This window comes from Chiloscyllium punctatum, chromosome 12 (assembly GCF_047496795.1).
Source record: "Chiloscyllium punctatum isolate Juve2018m chromosome 12, sChiPun1.3, whole genome shotgun sequence".
Lineage (NCBI taxonomy): Eukaryota > Metazoa > Chordata > Chondrichthyes > Orectolobiformes > Hemiscylliidae > Chiloscyllium > Chiloscyllium punctatum.
This window is the reverse complement of record NC_092750.1, coordinates 60020524-60041728: the sequence shown is the minus strand read 5'-3', so window position 1 is coordinate 60041728 and position 21205 is coordinate 60020524. Positions and strand designations below refer to the sequence as shown.

The 21205-nt window shown below is 42.2% G+C and overlaps 1 protein-coding gene across 4 annotated transcripts in view; it reads right to left on the bottom strand.

Annotated features, from left to right (window-relative positions):
- LOC140483870 (metabotropic glutamate receptor 7-like) overlaps positions 1-21205 on the bottom strand; it is a 751467-nt gene that overhangs the window by 394479 nt on the left and 335783 nt on the right. For all 4 annotated transcript variants that reach the window (XM_072582653.1, XM_072582651.1, XM_072582650.1 and 1 more), the window contains exons 3-4: positions 14468-14603; positions 10953-11107 (exon numbers count right to left, since the gene is read on the bottom strand). In XM_072582653.1, coding sequence (XP_072438754.1) covers positions 10953-11107; positions 14468-14603 — 291 coding nt within the window. The remainder of the gene's footprint in view (positions 1-10952; positions 11108-14467; positions 14604-21205) is intronic.

Genomic DNA, 21205 nt, shown 5'->3' with positions numbered 1-21205 from the left:
TGGATCATTGCAATTTCTTTTGGGTAGAAGTGACTTGTACAAGAAGGACGGATTGCACCTAAATTGGAAGGGGACTAATATACTGACTGGGAGAATTGCTCGAGCTGCTCAGGAGGATTTAAACTAGTAAGGTGGGTGGGGGGGGGGGGGGGGGGGGGGGGGGGGGGGGGTGCGGGGTGGGACCCCAGGGGGATAGTGAGGAAAGAGATCTATCTGAGACTGGTACAGTTGAGAACAGAGGTGAATCAAACAGTCAGGGCAGGCAGGGACAAGGTAGGACTAATAAATTAAACTACATTTAATTTCAATGCAAGGGGCCTAACAGGGAAGGCAGATGAACTCAGGGCATGGTTAGAAACATGGGACTGGGATATCATAGCAATTACAGAAACATGGGTCAGGGATGGGCAGAACTGGCAGCTTAATGTTCCAGGATACAAATGCTACAGGAAGGATAGAAAGGGAGGCAAGAGAGGAGGGGGAGTGGCATTTATGATAAGGGATAGCATTACAGCTGTGCTGAGGGAGGATATTCCTGGAAATACATCCAGGCAAGTTATTTAGATGGAACTGAGAAATAAGAAAGGGATGATAACCTTATTGGGATTGTACTACAGATCCCCTAATAGTCAGAGGGAAACTGAGAAACAAACTTGTAAGGAGATCTCAGCTATCTGTCAGAATAATAGGTTGGTTATAGTAGGGGATTTTAACTTTCCAAACATAGACTGGAACTGCCATAGTGTTAAGGGTTTAGATGGAGAGGAATTTGTTAAGTGTGTACAAGACAATTTTCTGATTCAGTATGTGGATGTACCTACTAGAGAAGGTGCAAAACTTGACCTACTGTTGGGAAATAAGGCAGGGCAGGTGACTGAGGTGTCAGTGGGGGAGCACTTTGGGGCCAGCAACCATAATTCTACTCGTTTAAAAATCGTGATGTAAAAGGATAAACTAGATCAAAAAGTTGAAGTTCTAAATAGGAAGGCGGCCAATTTTGACGGTATTAGGCAAGAACTTTCAAAAGCTGATTGGGGGCAGATGTTTGCAGGTAAAGAGACGGCTGGAAATGGGAAGCCTTCAGAAATGAGATAATGAGAATCCAGAGAAAGTACATTCCTGTCGAGGTGAAAGGAAAGGCTGGTAGGTATAGGGAATGCTGGATGACTAAAGAAATTGAGTTTTTGGTTAAGAAAAAGAAGGAGCATGTGTCAGGTATGGACAGGATAGATCGAGTGAATCCTGCGAAGAGTATAAAGGCAGTAGGAGTATACTTAAGAGGGAAATCAGGAGGGCAAAAGGGGACATGAGATAGCTTTGGCAAATAGAATTAAGGACAATCCAAAGGGTTTTTACAAATACATTAAGGACAAAAGGATAACTAGGGAAAGAATAGGGCCCCTCAAAGATCAGCAAGGTGGCCTTTGTGTGGAGCCGCAGAAAATGGGGGAGATACTAATCAAGTACTTTGCATCAGTATTTATTGTGGAACAGAATATGGAAGATATAGACTTTAGGGAAATAAATGGTGACATTTTGCAAAACGTCCATGTTACAGAGGAGGAAGTGCCGAATGTCTTGAAATGGTTAAAGGTAGATAAATCCCCAGCACCTGTTCAGTTGTACCCTAGAACTCAGTGGGGAGCCAGGGAAGTGACTGCTGGGCTGTTTGCGGAGATATTTCTATCATCGATAGTCACAGGTAAGGTGCCAGAAGACTGGAGGTTGGCTAACATGGTGCCACTGTTTCAGAAGGGTGGTAAGGCCGAGTCAGGGAACTATAGACCAATGAGCCTAACCTCAGTGGTGGGCAAGTTATTGGAGGGAATCCTGAGGGACAGGATGTACATGTATTTGGAAAGGCAAGGACTGATTCGGGATGGTTAACATGGTTTTGTGCGTGGGAAATCATGTCTCACAAACATGATTGAGTTTTTTGAAGAAGTAACAAAGAGGATTGATGAGGGCAGAGCGGTAGATGTGATCTATATGGACTTCAGTAAGGCATTCGACAAGGTTCCCCATGGGAGACTGGTTAGCAAGGTTAGATCTCACGGAATACAGGGAGAACTAGGCATTTGGGTACAGAACTGGCTCAAAGGTAGAAGACCGAGGATGGTGGTAGAGATTGTTTTTCAGATGAGGCCTGTGACCAGTGGAGTGCCACAAGGATCGATGCTGGGCCCTCTACTTTTTATCATTTACATAAATGATTTGGATGCGAACATAAGAGGTACAGTTAGTAAATTTGCAGATGACACTAAAATTGGAGGTGTAGTGGACAGCGAAGAGGGTTACCTCAGATTACAAAAGGATCTTGACCAGATGGGCCAATGGGCTGAGAAGTAGCAGATGGAGTTTAATTCAGATAAATGTGAGGTGCTGCATTTTGGGAAAGCAAACCTTAGCAGGACTGACACACTTAATGGTAAGGTCCTAGGGAGTGTTGCTGAACAAAGAGACCTTGGAGTGCAGGTTCATAACTCCTTGAAAGTGGAGTCGCAGGTAGATAGGATAGTGAAGGCAGCGTTTGGTATGCTTTCCTTTATTGGTCAGAGTATTGAGTACAGGAGTTGGGAGGTCATGTTGCGCCTGTACAGGACATTGATTAGGCCACTGTTGGAATATTGCATGCAATTCTGGTCTCTTTCCTATCGGAAAGATGTTGTGAAACTTGAAAGGGTTCAGAAACAATTTACAAGGCTGTTGCCAGGGTTGGAGGATTTGAGCTGTAGGGAGAGGCTGAGCGGGCTGGGGCTGTTTTCCCAGGAGTGTCGGAGGCTGAGGGGTGACTTTATAGAGGTTTACAAAATTATGAGGGGCATGGATAGGATAAACAGACAAAGTCTTTTCTCTGGGGTCAGGGAGTCCAGAACTAGAAGGCATAGGTTTAGGGTGGTCTGAATATGGAATGAAGTACCAGAGGAAGTGGTGGAGGCTGGTACAATTGCAACATTTAAGAGGCATTTGGATGGGGATATGAATAGGAAGGGTTTGGAGGGATATGGGGTGGGTGCTAGCAGGTGGGACTAGATTGGGTTGGGATATCTGGTCGGCATGGATGGGTTGGACCGAAAGATCTGTTTCTATGCTTCACATCTCTATGACCCTAATTCGCCTGTTTATTCATATTGATCTGCCAGAACACTACAAGAATCCAACTGATTAACTAATAGCTTTCAGGACAGGAAATTCACTGCCTTGACTCGAGCTGACCGATGTCTCCAATCTGAAAAAGCTAAAGGTTGGCACATTATGGGCCACAAACCATGCCACCCACATCAACAAACTCAGCAAAATCAGCAATAATCTACTGCCTGTACTATTTATCTGCTTTGGCATCAATATTCAGCTCAGTGTCATGCATGAAGATGCCAACAGAGAAAACTGTCTGTCTACGTACAACAGGTTTGAAATAGAATAATATTTTCTGACAGCACGTAAGACAATGAGGAATATCAAGAATGGGAACAGAGCATTTGGAGTTAACGTTTCGCAGGACACTTACAGAACAGCCATCTAATCAACAGATCATTAATCTTTATAAGGCTCATGTTAGAACAATTTGTATTAGTCCAGTGCCTTCAACAACAACTTACACTATGCAAGTTGTGTAAACCTCCTGAAACACTTCACAGGACCATTAGATACCACTGCTGGAGATATGAGATCAGATGACCCACAACTTGGTCAAAGAGATAAGCTTCATGAAGTGTCTCAAAGGAGGAAAGCAAAACAGAGAAGTGGACAGGTGTCGGGAGGGAAACTACAGAGCTTAGAGTCTAGTCAATTGTAGCATGGGCAGCAACGGTGGAGTTATAATTGGGAATGCACAAAGCATAATTAGTTCAGTAAAATATCACAAGGTAGATACCGCATTATCAAACAACAAACTTATAAGAGGTACCAAACAGATGATCAACTGCTGGTCAAAGAGGAAGGACTTTAATGTTCATTATCAATGAGGAGGAAGGGCTCGAAGGATTTATGGAGGGAATCACAAAAACATAGAGGCTAGGCAGGTGCAAAACCTGCCAATGGTGGAGCAGTAAAAACTAGAGACATGCAAGATGTCAGAATTGGAGGAATCCACAAATCCTACAATGTTCTACAGCATTAGATGCAATGGAGACAGGAAAGTTTACACCCAGGAGGGATAAAACAAGTTTTGGATTTTTTGAGTTTTAAAATCTGAAGCATCAGTTTAGACCAGCAAGCACAGAGATGGCAGATGAATAAGACTTGCTCAGGGTTTGGATAAGGACAATAGAGATTTGATTGAGTTTAAGATTGTGTGGTGAAAGTTGGGAATCTGACCCAGAAACTATTAGATTGATCAAGTCCAGTACTTTCCAGAGACACTTCAACTCCTTACCTAATTATTTTCACTCACATCTGGAGATGAACTATTTTATACAGATACAGCTTATTCCCCCTCCCCCACAACTTGTAAAACAACCACTTAGTGTAAGCAGGTTAACTGCCTGTCGCTATCACTGATGCTATCAGGGAGAGCACCGATCAGATGGACAGATCTGCAGCATGGCCTTACGTTCCCCTCTCGACAGCCAACATCTATAAGACAAACACAGACTGGATCAATCGGATGTCAAATAATAGCTGTCACTTCACAAGACTTGATTTCTTTGTTTGACTCTGATCTCCTGGGATATCTGTATAGTTCTTGCCTAAGTGCTCAAGTATTTGATAAAGGAAGTCAACTGATACCGCTCACTTCAATCAGACACACGTCCACTCCATCAAAGTCAAAACTTAGTTTGAGTACAGGCCAAACCAGACAGGAACAAGCATTAGACAGTCGATTGACACATATAAGATTGCACAGAGATAAACAGTGATGGAAATACTAGATTTAATTCAGAGCAGAATTTGGGAACATAATGTATGACACATCCTTTGGAGGATTCTGCAGGGATAACTTAATCAGAATATAAAGTACTGAACAGATAAATTTCTCCGATAGTCTGGATAACCAAGACTCCAGCAATTCTCTACTCTTGAAATCTAGTATTGGAAATCATTTCAACGAAGCCAAAAATACACTCAGCCTCACTCATCACCACTGCTAAAACATCAAGTCACTTTACAAAGGCTTTCTCCTGTTAATTACATATTAATCACTTTCTGGAACTGTTCTTTTTTTTAACGTTTGTTGCAATGTATTTCAGTATTTCTATTTTTAATACCATTTTAAAATCCCAGTTAACTTCCATCTTCTGGTTGGAGATTCCCAGTAGTCTATTATTATAAGCCCACCTCTCAGGTTTAATGATAAGTAAACGGTGATGGATTCTTTGTGTTGTGTATGTGAAACGAGTGATAGCTAAGATTCCCCCACAATGGATTGTTCACTTTTTTACTTCAGATAATTAAATATCTTTGCCCCTAGAAGCTCCTTAAATCCAATCAAAGGGAGGCATACAGCAGGAAGTTGGAAAATCTGAAACTGAAACAGGAAATTCTGGGAAAAATTTTGAAGATGTGGCAGCTTGTGTGTGTTGGGTGGGTGGGGGGGTGGGAAAGGAGAGGATGGGGAACAAGCACGAAAGCGAGCATGCAAAAGAGCGAGAGAGAGTGTGTGCAACGAAGAGCGAGAGAGAAAGCGAGGGAGAGTGAGAAAACATCTAACATTTCAGGTTTGTGACCTTGCATCAGTACTGAGAAGAAGTAACTGATGCAATAGGGTTTCAGCAAGGTCTGGCTGGACAAAGGGATAATGGAAGGCAGTAGAGACAGTGGGGCAGCTGACAACTCAGTCTTCCAGAACCAAAGGAACTCTCAGTGGGACGAGAAAATAATTAAAAAGATACTCCTGAAGGTTGCTGCTGTGGGCAAGCGAAAGCAAATGACACCAAGCAAGCAAAGAAACAGAAACAAAGTGCAATCAAGTGTTTACGGTCTGAAAATGCTAAAAATCTAACGTCAAGTCGAGAGGCCACAAAGTCCCCAACTTGAAGGTGAGCTGCTGTTCCTGAAGTTTATGTTGCGCCACCCGGCAACAGTCAAAAGCATTGAGGTCAGTATGGGCACAGACAGGAGAATTAAAATGTCAGGCTATCAGAAGCTACAGTCGTGTTGGTAGGCAGGGCAGAGGTGCTTCATGAAATGGCCATTCAATCTGCACTTGATCTCATCAACGTAGAGAAGGCTACACGAGCAGCAGTGGAAATGTGGACTACCATTGAACAGAGCACAAGTAATACTTGGAAGGGCCTCAGACTAAGCGGAGAGAAGAGGTAAATGAGGTGGTGTTGTACGTCCTTTTACTCTGACACTTTTCCCTCCATCCCAAAAACACAACAATCCCTTCACCTCATCTTCTCCAGATACGGTGGAACATTTCACACCATTTTTGCCACTTACAGCCACCACCACAAGGGTGCCTCCTTCCCTACTTTCCCTCGGGTCAGCTCCTTCCATTATACCTTGGTCCACTCCTCAGTCACCCCCAAAGTCCTACTCTCCTCCCACAGATTCTTTTCAGGAAAATATAGGAAATGCAGCACTCAGTATTTAAAGCTTCTCTCATGTCCGTCCACGGCCCCAATCAGTCCTTCGAGGCGATACACCATTTTGCTTGTATTCTCATCAGTCTGCACTCACTACTGACAATGCTGTCTCCTCTATACTGGTGAGGCCAAATACAGATTGGAAGGCTGCTCTGCAGGGCAACTCCATCCTCACGTTACTATCACCCTGAGAATCCAGGGGCCTGTGATTCGAATTCCCAGTTTGATCTCACACTGAAATCTCTGTCCTACGCCTACTGCAGTGTTCTGTGGATGCTCAACAAGTTGCAAAAACAGCACCCCCCCCCCCCCCCCCCCCAACAAACCCCGTCTGCTTTTCTAGACTCAACATGAAATAAATGGCCTGAAACAGCTGAACTCCACCTTCCCATTGTATTCCCTATTCTTCCCTGGTGTTTTGTTCCCAGTCAGCAGCACACTTCCTTCCAAGTAATGTTATCCAAGGTATTGGCTCTGAAAATAATTACATTGTGAATTAGGTTTACTGTGACGTGTACTCAAGTTTCAAACAAACAGGAGCAGAGTGAAAAGTGTACAATGTTGCCCAAACGTGGCGTCATCTTGGGTACAAACTACCTCGGTGCAAATCTTTAGCTCCAAAGAAATTGAGAAAATAGAGAAAACATTACACTACATTGTAAACAAACACAGTATAAGTTAGGAAAATAAGAAATAAGAAAATAAGAAAAATAAAAAGATAGTCAAGGGCTGCTTTAAGCTCCATGAGCAGCACGGTGACTCAGTGGTTAGCACTGCTGCCTCACAGCACCAGGGACCTGGGTTCGATTCCAGCCTCCGGTGACTGCCAGTGTGGAGTTTGCACATTTTCCCTGTGTCTGCGTGATTTTCCTCCAGGTGCTCTGGTTTCCTCCCACAGTCCAAAGATGTGCAGTTCAGGTGAATTGGCCATGTTAAGTTACCCGTTAGTGTTAGGTGCATGAGTCAGAGTGAAATGGGTCTGGGTGGGTTACTCTTACAGATAAATTGACAAATTCACCCCAGATCTTGAACGGGCTGGATCTATGTTTCACAACAATCTTCGCAACAATTCTTAACTAGCGAATTACAACCTGTACCAAATTGCTATCAGCAAACAAACAAGGCCTCTATCTGCTAAGACTCACCAATGGTTATTCCTCTACCATTGTGAATCAATATGTACTTAAGATCCAGTCAAGCAAAGAGCATTAGTGGCAACATTCTTCTATTTACCAAAATAAAATGCAGATCTTTTGTTTCCACATCTTTTCTTAGCCCATCTCCATTCCCTTTGGGTTCCAGAGGACTAACTTTTATTTCATTCTATCTCATCTGAGTTCCATCCCATCATAGGATTTCCTTTTGGCCTTGTCCAAACCAGCCAGTGCTCAAATCTCGAACTTTTTTCAGTTCTTAGAAAAGGTTACTTCAACTCTCTCTCTCTCTCTCTCTCTCTCTCTCTCTCTCTCTATTGATCTGATCGGACAAGGTCCCCAACCCACCCTTTCACTCCTGTCTGCTTGTACTGATGTGGATCTGTTCTCATGGAGAATTTCTCACAGTTAATGCTCATTTGAGTACAAGATGCATCAGAAACCCCAATCCCAGCCAGAGGTAAACCCCTGGGGAACCATGTTGACTTCACCATACAACTTCACACATCTCAGAAGCACACATGTTTCAAAGCAGGGGCCTTGCTGATGCCTCCAATTGGACTGACTTCAATAAATACACAAACGAGACTCCATTTACGAACCCAGATCATCCCAGTTCTGGACTTTAAGAATACACTTGTCCTCACAAACATCCATTCAGTCCCACTCAGAAATTCAACTAATTCACACAGCAGTAACTACATTCGCAATTCCTCCAATGTAATAAAACAGTGAAGTTGTCACACACGCATTTTTTAAAATTAGATTACATTACAGTGTGGAAACAGGCCCTTCGGCCCAACAAGTCCACACCGACCCGCTGAAGCGCAACCCACCCATACCCCTACATTTATCCCTCACCTCACACTACGGGCAATTTAGCATGGCCAATTCACTTGACCTGCACATCTTTGTGATTGTGGTAGGAAACCGGAGCACCCAGAGGAAACCCACGCAGACACTGGGAGAACGTGCAAACTCCACACAGTCAGTCGCCTGAGGTGGGAATTGAACCACTGGGCCATGCAAAAGGGTGTTTGGTCAGATTACCAAAAGCTCAGCCACAGAAGCAGGCAGAAGTGCTACGAAGGAGAAAAGTGAGGTAGAATGGTGGAGGGGTGCAAGCTGGGTGTTCCAGATCTTAGTGAACTGAAGGTGTTAAAATCTATAACGTCCAAGAAGCCGGAATTAGAGAAGGTCTGACCTCTCAGAGGGGCAAAGCCTTGAAGGATTGTGGGAGAAAACAAACACGTTTAAATAAAATTGAATGCAAGAGCCCAACAGACCAATGAAGGTTACTTTAAAATAATGCACAATTTGTCACAGTGTCAATGAATTCTGTTGCAAATTCCATTCAAGGTACAGAAGACTTTTCTACAGAGAGAGAAAGCAGGATAATGGACAAGATAGAAACCACTATACGCTCCTCTCCATATCTCCATAACCACTGTTCAGGCTTCACGTCAGAGTTTCAGAAGAGTAGGTGCTGTTTTTTTTTAAAAACACAAAAGCATAATTTCACATCTCTTCAAATTCATTAAGTTGACTTCAAACTGAAACATCCCAGTACTCTCAGCTAGGAGTTATCAGAAATTCTCACCATTAATGGTAAACCAATACACCTGCTGGACTATAACCTGGTGTGTGATTTTTAACTTTGTACACCCCACTCCAATACCGGCATCTCCAAATCAATGGTATACCAGGTTTCATCAGATCTCTCAGTGAGCAAGGGAGGGGGCTGATAAATGAGAAAGCAAGACTGCATGAACCGAAATGTCCAAATATTGTGCATGCGGAGGTGAGACTGAATAAATAGAGAAGGTAGTCCCTTCTAAAATGACTGTGTCACTGTAGTCACACTCTCTGCAATCATTATCCCAATGCTGATGGTGAATGTTTCAAGTGAGAGTTCAGTTCATGACTGGTGCCAACTAGAGTTCTGGACTCCCTCTGCTGGTTACTTAGGCAATTGCAGCATATTTTCCAAACACAAGAGAGAATTACATCAGCAATGAGGATCAGAGCATAAAAATTGTTGAGAAAGTTAAAGTATCACACCTTCAAGCTGTGGGTGTTTTACACTCCCTGTGCCCAATGCACACATTTATGAAAGATTACCCTTCAACCCTCGATTTCTCAATTACATGTTGTCGCTTGACAGCATCCTTTGTATGTTAATAACTAAGATTACAGAAGCCAAATTTCACTCAAAGTGACCAATTTCACTACGCCCACCTTCCTGCCTGCTTGAGTCACTGCAACTAGTGTGGAAAACTATTTGGGAATCAAATAACATATCTAGCCTTCCCAATTCAACAGAAAAGACTATTAACCTTGAGCAGTGTTGAAACATTAGGAATGACTGGAAAGCTGACTGAATGCCGACAATGGGTTTGAAGAGCAGTCTTAAGTGGGGCCTTCAGAGGTCAGTGCTGGAACTGCTAGACTCTATAAAAGGATGAGATCGTAAAACAAGGATGTGAAGTGGAGAACGTTCCAAACTGACCAACTGAACAGCTTATAAAGAGGAGGGCAAGTCGTCTGGACAATGGACAATCCATTTTGGATAAAACTTGACTGGTGTGGGAGCATACTAGAGTTACAAGAGTTGAAAATGCATTGCTATTCTTAAATGAAGATTAAGAGGCCAGACCATCCCAGACACCAAAATGTCAGTTATTTCAAGAAATATCGTGTCACAATCTTGTTAAATGGTGAAACAAGTCAGCTGAATGGACTACTGTTGCCATGACTTAATCAATCAGAGAACAGAAACTGTAGAATTTCATTATATAAGTGAATCTCTTACCCAAAGTTTTATCTGCAAAAAAAAAAGCAACATAGGAAATTGCAGAACAATGAGAAACAAAAGGAATCCCTTATGTACTAGATGCTTACAGATGTAAAGGCAGCGTACGAGATAAAGCTGATGTTATTCTAACACCATTCAATAAAAGCATTTGAATGGTTCCCTTGAAAAGAACTGTGCTCCAGACTCAAAACACCCAAATCAATCACTGATACTAAGGCAGACAATTCTGAAGAGATAGAATAAGTCAACTGCTAAATCAAGTGGGACCAACGTTTGAGCAATAGCACTTCTAAATGAGGATGCTGGAAAAAATATTACTCTATTATAAAACATGTCAGCTTTACCATCTAAAGCGTGATATTCATGAGTAAGATGGTGCCTCTTGAACACTCATCACTGCTGATACATCATGTCAGTTAAGCAATGGAGTGATTCAACTGCCCAAGTTCTTACCATCCACGGAGGCTCTTTTGGGTAGAATGGTGACTGCCCCCTCAGCCATTTCCCCTTGTTGTTTTACTGGAGAGTGTTTCGAGCCCCAGCTGTCAGAGCCGATCCAGATAAAATGGCCTGCTTTATTTGCTCTTTTGGCAGCTGCGAGGACCTGCCTGTGTGAAATAACCAAGAGGTCCTCAGTCAAGAGAGCCTGGATTGAACACATTAAAAAGGAATATTTAAACAGGTACAAAAGTAACGATTTACAAATACAGCACGTTAGTTTAAAAAAGACCAATCTGACAGCCCTGCCTTTCTTACTCACCGGCGACACTATAAATGTTTACTGGCTACTGAACAGTAGCATCCTGTTGAGTGATGGTGAACAGTGACTTGCTTATAGGGGGAAGGCTACTGGCACCTCTGTGGGGGAGCTGAAAAATGTATCCCATCAACCAGTGTGCTATGTTGCTGGCACAATCATGACCAAGGATCAATTTTCCCCAGGGATAAGATGGGGATTCACTATTAAGCAGGTTAAATGATCACTTCAGACCTCTTGGCGGAGGCCCACTGGAATTTCCAGTCAGCCCCCTCCATGCCCTCTGAGGTGTTTGGGAGGGGCAACCAAATGAGTTGCCTCAAGGAATCCCCCAGTGGAGGATGGCATCACTCCAAGCAGACTTCTACGCTCTCTCTCTCTCTCCCTGCCTGCCCACCACTGCTGCTCAACATCTACTGATGGTCAGACTGTTGAGGGCATCTCAAAATTGAGAGGTTTGGAAAAGTAGAGAGAGGTCACAACCATGAGAAGACATTCCTCTTTCTCACTTGAACTGCAGGCTTCACCTCCTACCCAGTTCTGAAAGCCTGATATACCTCACAATTTAAGGAGCCCACCGAACTTGGAGACGAGAGGTTTGGAGGGACAACTGGCTTTAAGTCCTAATTTTGCTGCAGCACCACTAATTATTTGTTTCAAAGAAAATCACAAATAGTGACTGGTCCCCACACAGTAGAGTTGGTGGGGGGACGTTTGAGAGAGAGCTCCATTTTATCCCAATGTAGAGAACCCAAATTATAACTCTGCTTAGGAATGAATGATTAATTCATGTTTTTCCTTAGTTTGACTTGATTCAAACAAGCCACCAAACACAAAAATTATTGAAGGTTCACAAGAAACATCAAACCAGAGGGAAAATGACATTTATATAGTATCAAAGGACAGTACTGATTCGTTGGCAAGGAACCCCTCAATGGTAGAGGCATTTCAATGGAAAATGCACCCTGTTAGTGATGTCAGACAGTTAACTGACAAGTGGCTAGCCATTAAGGATGTGCAGAAGTACCGTCCTCTATAAATGATTAACAATGTGTCCTTATTTATTTCCTCCATCCTACTTCAATTCTGTGGCAGACAACCATCTCTGGTCTTAAGTTACGTTAACTTGGGTCTTTTTAAATTCATAGTTTTAATATACGGGGGGGGGGGGGGTTCAATGTCATTGCGTCAGTGATGGAGGGTAACACGTAGTCAATTCCTGGATAGTCTTATGCCAAAATGTTTAATTCTTTTGTGGTCCTGTGGGAATTATCCTTCTCTTTAGTTATCTCATGTTCGCTTCCTTCCAGGACAGAGAAATCAAGATCTAGCTCTTGTTCAAGTGGAGACTACTCTGAATATGTATATGGTGAGAGGTCAACCAGTGCTGAGGTGGGAAGTTATTTATGCCCTTCACTATGATAACGTTTTGATGTTTCCATTGATGAAAAGCAACTCTCCAGGCCTAACTAAAACAGAGAGTAAAATTGGAATATAGTACACAACAAAGTAATGAACATCAGGCTTAGAATGAACCAAAACATTTTCAGCAAGTCAGACTCTCCAATTGATAGTCATTACAATTTCACAGAATTAAAACCTTCCAAACCTTAGCTCAATCTATCATGTTATGCTGTGTGAACTCATATCAATGTACAAATAGGTCCTCTTAAATAAATATCTTTCATTCTGAACGCATGTCCAAGCAAATAATTGTTCCCACTTAGACTGGAACAGAGTTGGTATTTGTGCTTCTCTCCATGACTGACACTAAGTTGACTTTCTTAATACAAGGATACTGAAATTAACTAGAATTAAACTGCAGGGAGTTGTTAGATATAGCCGACTGACAGGTATGCTATCTTTGGATGACAAAAAGTATTCCGAATCAGCATCACAAACTAACATCTGTTTTAGCTTACCCAGACATGACCTGCTGAGATGTTAGTCGTTTGTGAAATATTTAAGTGGAGATAATCGAAAGATGGATCTCGAGGAGCTAAGTGATGGGGCTGTAACTATCTCCTTTCACAGCTTGTTCCATTTTGCAATTCTCCTTGAAAAGATAGATTGTTGACACATTATCTTAGAGACGAATGGTTTCTATAGTGTGTCGATGGCTACCACATACTTTGTCATTGCTGGAGGGCATGTAGAGACTGGTTTCTGTCAGTTCCCACCAATGTGTTCCATATACGACAGAAGACAGCCAGGTATGATACTGGTACATCCTTATTGATTCCTGCTGAATTATGCAGCTCACTGCCTTGATATACCTCACTATGTAAGGATGCTGCAAAACTCGTAGACTGCAGGTTTAGAGGCACAAATGGTTGTAGGTTAGAACTCAGATTTCTCCTCAGAAATCTGACAGCCTTGGAATCCTTATTGAAGGTCATTTTAAAGAAGAAGCCCCATGTATGGTTGTGAGTTTACCTGTTGCAGAACTTGATTACAGAACTTAAAGTCATCTGTTTCTGGAGTTAACATGTCGATGCTGAACACGCCATGAAAATTGTTTTGATACTAAATGCTATCTGGCATTGGTCATGCCATATTTGCAATTGCAGAAGACCACATTATGGTGAATTGATATGACGTATACAGGACTAAGAAAGGAGAACCTTTCTAGCATACTGTTCAAGTTGGAACAAAGGAACGACTGAAGCTATATTCATGCAGCTAACTGAAGCATTCTGGATCACACCGTGCCCTTTGCCTGAGACATAGCAACCCTAAGGTTAAGCTCATCAGCAAGTCACCTTTCTCTCAACCTGGGACTATGGTGACATTGACTTCTCTGACTGGTGTCTTACAGATGCTGGATAGGTTTTGAGAATGGAGTGATTCACCACAGGCAATCACAGTTAGGGCTATGATGCACACTTTGTTGGTATAAACTTGTACTGACAAACTTAGTGGTGAAACAAATACTCCCAGAGAGTTAAGTGGGAACAACTTGCCTTTAAACCATCAAGAGTCACAAGAGTAACATCAAAATTTCATCCTCCGACCTGCACTCGTTGCCATTGGTTTCCAGAACTGGCTGGAGCTGTCAGAAATGGATTAAGCTTTTTCTTCAATGACAATTAACTGTCAAGTTACAGCTTGTGTAATACTTGAAATATTTATCATTGGTTGCCTTACTAGAAATAACTCAAGACGCCAACGTTCGGAGCTGACAAGTCGCATTTTGACTTGACCTGCTTACCTGATATCATCTTCATTGGCAAAAATGATGACACCACGAACCCCCGGTGTGTCTAAAAGACTCTTGATGATTTTGTCAAAGTCTGCTCGCTTGGGGTCCGCTGGGATTTTCAAAGATTGAGCAATGCAAATCCCACCTATGAAATATGAGAAGTACAAAGATGTAAAGAATAAAAGGTACAAGGAAAAAAAAAGACCCTAATTAAATTTTCACCAGGAATTCAGTTTTACATTATTATTCCATACATCAGCAGTGGACTTTTTTTGTTCTGACTGCCGAATACCTTTCACTTCTACCGCGTTCTTTTGATTTAAGATTAAATGACAGCACATGGCTCAATTTCACGAAGAATTTAGTTGTTAGGCCTTCTCACATGCAGTAACCTTGAATGGTAGCACAGACTCTTTCAAGCACAGCGTTTTGCTGCATCTGATCTCCTTCAATGATAGGCAATCTCAAAACTGACCCCCCTTTAAAGAGAATTTTACAATCTAACTGTTTTTCAAGAGGACAACACAGAATCTGGAGGGATGATTTAGTATGAAACTCAGTAACTGTCACAATGAAAAATAGCACTCAACTACTTTGATGACTCAAGTGTCTGTTTTGACAGAGAAGAGAGATTCAGTGACACTACTGTGTTCCTCAATTTAAAACTGACTTCACTCTCGCCTGATACATTTATTCAAGATGGTGGCAAAGTAGCAAGGCTCAGCCCCTGGCTCATCCGCACATGTCTGCTTTCTTTTCATTTTGTCTTTCCTTTAAAGCCTGGAGAGTGGTGGGTGAAGGAGGTGGTCTCCGCTGGCAGTGGCAACAACACCAAGACGAGCAGAACATGGCTCCATCGCAGCCTGGAGTCTCCCGGCGAGTGAGAAGCAGGTAAATTTCCAGGCCGAGCCTGTCCACTCCAGGCTGGGGCATTCTTTCCTCTCTCTCTTTCTTTTTCTTTCCTGTTTCTTCACCTGGGTCAGCACGGTGGCTCAGTGGTTAGCACTGCTGCCTCACAGCGCCAGGGACCCAGGTTCGATTCCTGCCTTGGGTAACTGTCTGTGTGGAGTTTGCACATTCTCCCAGTGTCTGAGTGGGTTTCCTCTGGGTGCTCTGGTTTCCCCCCACAGTCCAAAGATGTGCAGGTGAGGTGATTTGGCCATGCTAAATTGCCCATAGTGTTAGGTGCTTTAGTCAGAGCAAAATGGGTCTGGGTGGGTTACTCTTCGGAAGGTCAGTGTGGATTTGTCGGGCCAAAGGGCCTGTTTCCACACTGTAGGAAATCTAATCCAATCTACCCTTCATCTTCCCGAGGAAGGAGTGGTGTCAGCAGGGATTCCTGACTTTGTAAGCCCCATGGGCAGACTCCTGGGACAGTAGCTGGGCATTAGCTGCAGCGATGCTGGAGCATGGTCTCCTGGCTGTGGTAGACCTAGCACAGGGACTGTGTATGGGTCCCTGACTGAAGAAGACTAATCCTACTTAAGTATTTCCTTTTATTCTTCTTGGCTTGTGAAACCAAACACTTCTCACTGTATCTCCCCAGATACATGTGACAATGAACAAATCATTCATTCATTTGAATGTTCCCTTCACATTCGTTCCAACACCAGGAACAAAAGTGTACATATGTTTGATAATGATGAGCACGACACTGTAGAGACAGGTTTGAAGTAGTTCTACATTCCGTGGATGCAGACTGAGATAATTCATCTCTCTGCATCCCTACAGCATTTTTGGAAGATCCTAATAAATCCCACTCCAATACACTTTGCCCATAAAATTTCCTTCACAACTTCAGGATAGAACACTACCATCAGTCACAAATGACGGCACTAAAACAAAACTTGCACATTGATTGCATTGCTCATGGCCTTTCGATGTCCCAACATGATTTACATTCAATGGAGTACAGCCACACCCCCAAACGCTATATTTTCCAATCGTGTACCTAGCACTTTACCTCTGAGGATCCATCCAAAGCATTGTGTGCAATTAAATACAACCCTGATAGTTGCAGTCCATTCTTGACAGTGATAATTTGCCACCACTAACTTATCCTCTAGTGCATGCAAAAACAGAGCAGTCAGGGCTGTCTCTGCTACACACTTTGTTGGTATAAATACAGACAGGTGCAACAAATACTCCCACAGAGAGCTAAATGGTAACATCTTGCCTTTAAACTACCAAGTGTGACAATAGTAATATCAAACTTTCATGAAGTCAAAGGAGAAGATAACAGTCGTGATTTCTGTCTACTGTTGGTGAGTTTCCCCTTGACCTCAGATACACTGAATGGTGACATCTCAGGGGAAGCCGTTCAGGCCATTAAGTCAGTGAGGGCTTTCCAAAGCAGCAATACACCTACTACCACATCACACTCTTCTCCCTGTAACCCTGCACATACTTCCTTTACAGAAAGTAATCCAATTCCCATTAACATGCGTTGATTGACGCAGACCCATCACAATCTCCGGCAGTGCACTCCAGATCCCAACCACTCACTGCGTGAAAAGGATTTCTTAGTGTGGCCATTGTTTTGCTGATTGCCTTAAATCTGTGCCCTCTTTTTCTCCATCCTTTCATCAATTGGAACAATTTTTCCCCATCTACCTTGTCCAGACTCCTCATGATTTTGAATATCTACTAAATGCTCTCTCGAACCTTTCTTTTCCAAAAAGAATTGTTCCAACCTCACCAATCCACCCACATGACTGGCATGCCTCATCCCTGAAACCATTTTCATGGCTCTCTCTCATGCCTTTGTATCCCTGCCGCACACTTCAATCTAACACACCTTTCCCTCCCTCGGCCCCCAAGGTTCATGTGGACACTGTGTTCCTTCTCACAGGTATCCTCCCAGGCCAAAGATGTGCAGGTTAAGTGGATTATCCATGCTAAATTGTCCATATAGCATCCAGGGATGTGCAAGCTAGGAGTGCAAAGTTAAAAATCGCACAACACCAGGTTATAGTCCAACAGGTTGAATTGAAAGCACGAGCTTTCTGAGCGCCGCTCCTTCACAAGGTGGTTGTGAAGAATACCATGATATTCAAACAGATGAGAGACTCAACAAACAATCAAGACATTTTTCAATATATAATTTCAGTTACATCCCACTGTAAACTTTTTGCTATAAATTCTGTGTCTTACAATTGTGTCATCCTTACATTATCTTTTGGCTACATGACCCTCCACTTTTTTATTTTAAGTACTTCACAATTTCACAGCTCCTTGTTCAGGTCGCCAGCAGATATTCAATTGCCTTCCCAAGCCATCTCTCTGTATGCTTCTCTGTGCCACACTATACTGAGGACCACTATACATTTCTTACATCAGCCTCAGGAAAAGCAAATTCCTCAGCTGCGTTGTTTTCCAAAATGCAAGCTAAAATAAAGCCCAACCTACATTTCAACCATAAAAAGGAGCATTTTCTCTGCTTGAAATACACATCCAACAGTCACCTCCTTCTTGAGCTCACTCAATCAAAAATCCTCTCTGTTCCAAAGTTGAACTGTGTATTGCTCTGTCAGCAAATAAATCAAGCAAAGTGCCTTTTTACTTTCAAAAAGAACACTTGGATTCTGTAATCAAGATAATTAATGTTCATTACTAAAAGAGACACAAGTATTTCTCCAGACTGCTTGGCTTCACTGTGAGCTTAGAGATCTACACTGAATTTGAGGACAAGAACCAGGCTGCATTTAAATGTAATAAAGCCAGGCTGGATTGTTTTCTATTTATAATCAGAGCTGTTAATGCCAGTTGCACCCCCTTATGCCTAAATTTAAAAGTTATAATCTAAAATGTGTGAATTATGACACAGATATTTGCAGCTACACAGATATGCAGCACAGTTTAAATGATATACAAGAAATGCTGTTTGGAAATAAACATTGTTGTAGATTGACTGCTGGATTATAATTGGTAGAGGTTCATCTATGTCAGAAGTTATTTGAAAGGATGAACATAAGAGACAATGGTAATAAATAGCCCTGGCAAAAGCCAAAGCAGAACTAGTATTATTTCTTATAGCTGAGAATTGGATATCCACTTGGATCTACTGGTGTTATTGTTGCTATGGGAACTAGTTGCTTTTCTAACATTAACAATTGTAAGGTGAAATAATGCTTATGTATCTAATTTGAGCACAAAGAGCAACTATAGTTATCATACTGTCTGAGGTGGCCTCAGACAGTCAGAGTCTGTGCTGTCCTATGCTTCTTGAAAATGGTCCATTACTTAAGGAATTACACATGAAAAAAAGTCAACTGAACTAACTGCTATTGGGTTAAGATGCTCCAACAAAAGGTTGGAGCTGAATTTTCATGGAAGACTTGGAGATGGCAAACATCCCGACTTGCAAATCCATATCAATTGACATGCAAGATATTTTGGTTCTGAATGTCATGGAGTCCAGGAAGTCCATTGCCTCCAGAAGCAGATCTAAGATGGTAATGGATATTGGAACATACGGACATTGGCAGACCTGAAAGCCCACCTCAATTTATGGGGGCATCAACCCGATTATAATGCTGAATGTCAGGTCCTGAAACATTCATCCTTCACCAAGCAACCACAGGTCAACTCCCCCTCATGCATGTGACCTCCATGCCCACTTGTAACTTCACACTTGCTTCCATGCACCTGAGGCCTCCAGCATGTCTTTGAAATGAATATTTTTAAAAAGCAACAATCTAATAGAATTATCATTCAAATGTACTTTAAAAGAAAACTCTCATTGATAAATACTTGATTGAAGTTTACTCAATGTTGAGACTAAGTGCTTTATCCTCAACATTCATGCCCAGAAAGACACTGGTTCGGCCGCATTTAGAAAACTGTTTACAGTTCTAATCGTCACATTACCAAAAGGATGTGGACGCTTTGGAGGGTGCAGAGAAGGTTTACAAGACGTTGCCTGGTATGGAAGGTGCTAGCTCTGAAGAGAGGTTGAGTAGGTTAGGTTCATTTTCATTCGAGAAAAGGAGATGGGGGGTGGGGGGGGGGGGAGCGCCTGATTGAGGTTTACAAAATCATGAAGGGTATAGACAGGGTGGATAGAGAGGAGCTTTTCTCCCCCAGGGTGAAGAATTCAGTTACGAGATGTCATGCTTTCAAGGTGAGAGGTGGAAAGTTTAAGGGGGATACACACGGCAAGTACTTCACACAGAGGGTGGTGGGCGTTTGGAATACGTTGCCAACAGAGGTGGTAGAGGCAGGCATGGTAGATTCATTTAAGATGCATCTGGACTGATGCATGAGTAGGTGGGGAGCAGAGGGATATAAATGCTTAGGAATTGACCAACAGCTTCAGAGAGTACATTTGGATCGGCTCAGGCTTGGAGGGCCAAAGGGCCTGTTCCTGGGCTGTGAATTTTCTTTGTTCTTCTTCTTCTTTGAAACGGAGTCTATTTACAGAAGTGGCTCAATTCCACTAAAACTTGCATGGGATTTGAACTGACCAACCCTGAACTGGAGCCAACAAGGATGGTATGCTTACATACAGGTTACATGTTTGGACCCTTACTTTGGCAGTGAAAACTGCCAGAAATAGAAATAAGGGTAGAAATCAGGAATTAAGGTGTCGGCCTTTTAAGTACCATAAATTTACCTAAATCAACAAAAAAAAGAGATTGCAGTTAACTCTGTTTCTCGGTCTACTGATGCTGCCCACCTTGCTAATTGATTGCAACTCTTTTTTTTTGCCTAATTTCAGATTTCCACCTTCATTAGCGTTTAGTTTTATCTCACTGCATTGAGGGCCATGTATTTCTGAAAGGGCAAAGGGCAGATATCTTGTGTTTGTTCCTCTGGTCTCTGCATTGCACAGTATAACCGAGCAAGACAACATGGATGGAATCCACAGAAAAGGACAGAGTGTTGGAACAAAGGAGGCAATGACAATTGAGATCGAGTGAGTTCAATTCTAATTCTAACTAAAATAATGAATAAATTTGGGCTTTGAATTTCTATTAGCAAATTGGCCACTTAATAAAAGAAAATTTTGCTTTGCCCCAATCCTGGATTTGCTGCATTACAATGGGAAAGATGTTTTATAATTGGACAGAAATAATCTATTTCCAATGACAAGTCTTATAAGAAAACTAAACTGATGTTGACTCATTTCACATAAAACCAAAAAACACAAATTGAAAACAGGCAGTCAAAAAGATTAAAAGATGCTTTTATAAAGGAAGAAAAAGTCTATTATTGTATCCTCTTCATGCTCCAAGCCCACTATATGGCTTGAGTGTTACAGAATTGTGTGATATTTTCACCTAAAAGTCCATCTTTTCTCTCCCTGCATCTGCACTGTTATTTTCTGTGTACACAGTGAGACAGCTATTTTTAAGCAATTAATTATTATTTACTTAGATTGCCCATATCAATAAAACATCATACCTTCTGAAAGTTTAGATTCTGAGCACCGTATATTCTGAATTCTATGTCAGATGCATTCATTCACTCATAATATTCACCTGACTACCACCAAGGTAACATTGAATGATTTCACTGATCATATATCAACACAGAATTACCCTCAACTCAATTATTACCAATGACTGCCATTGATGTACAGGAAGTATTCCAACCTCAAATGGCTTAGTTTTCATGGTTTATAACATAACCAATTGAATTATTGTCTTTACATGTCAATGGACTCCAGTAACTATCCATCTTTTTGCTCTTAAGGTCACTTGGTTCTGTAATCCAAGGTGTCGAATGGGAGTTTTCTGTCATAGT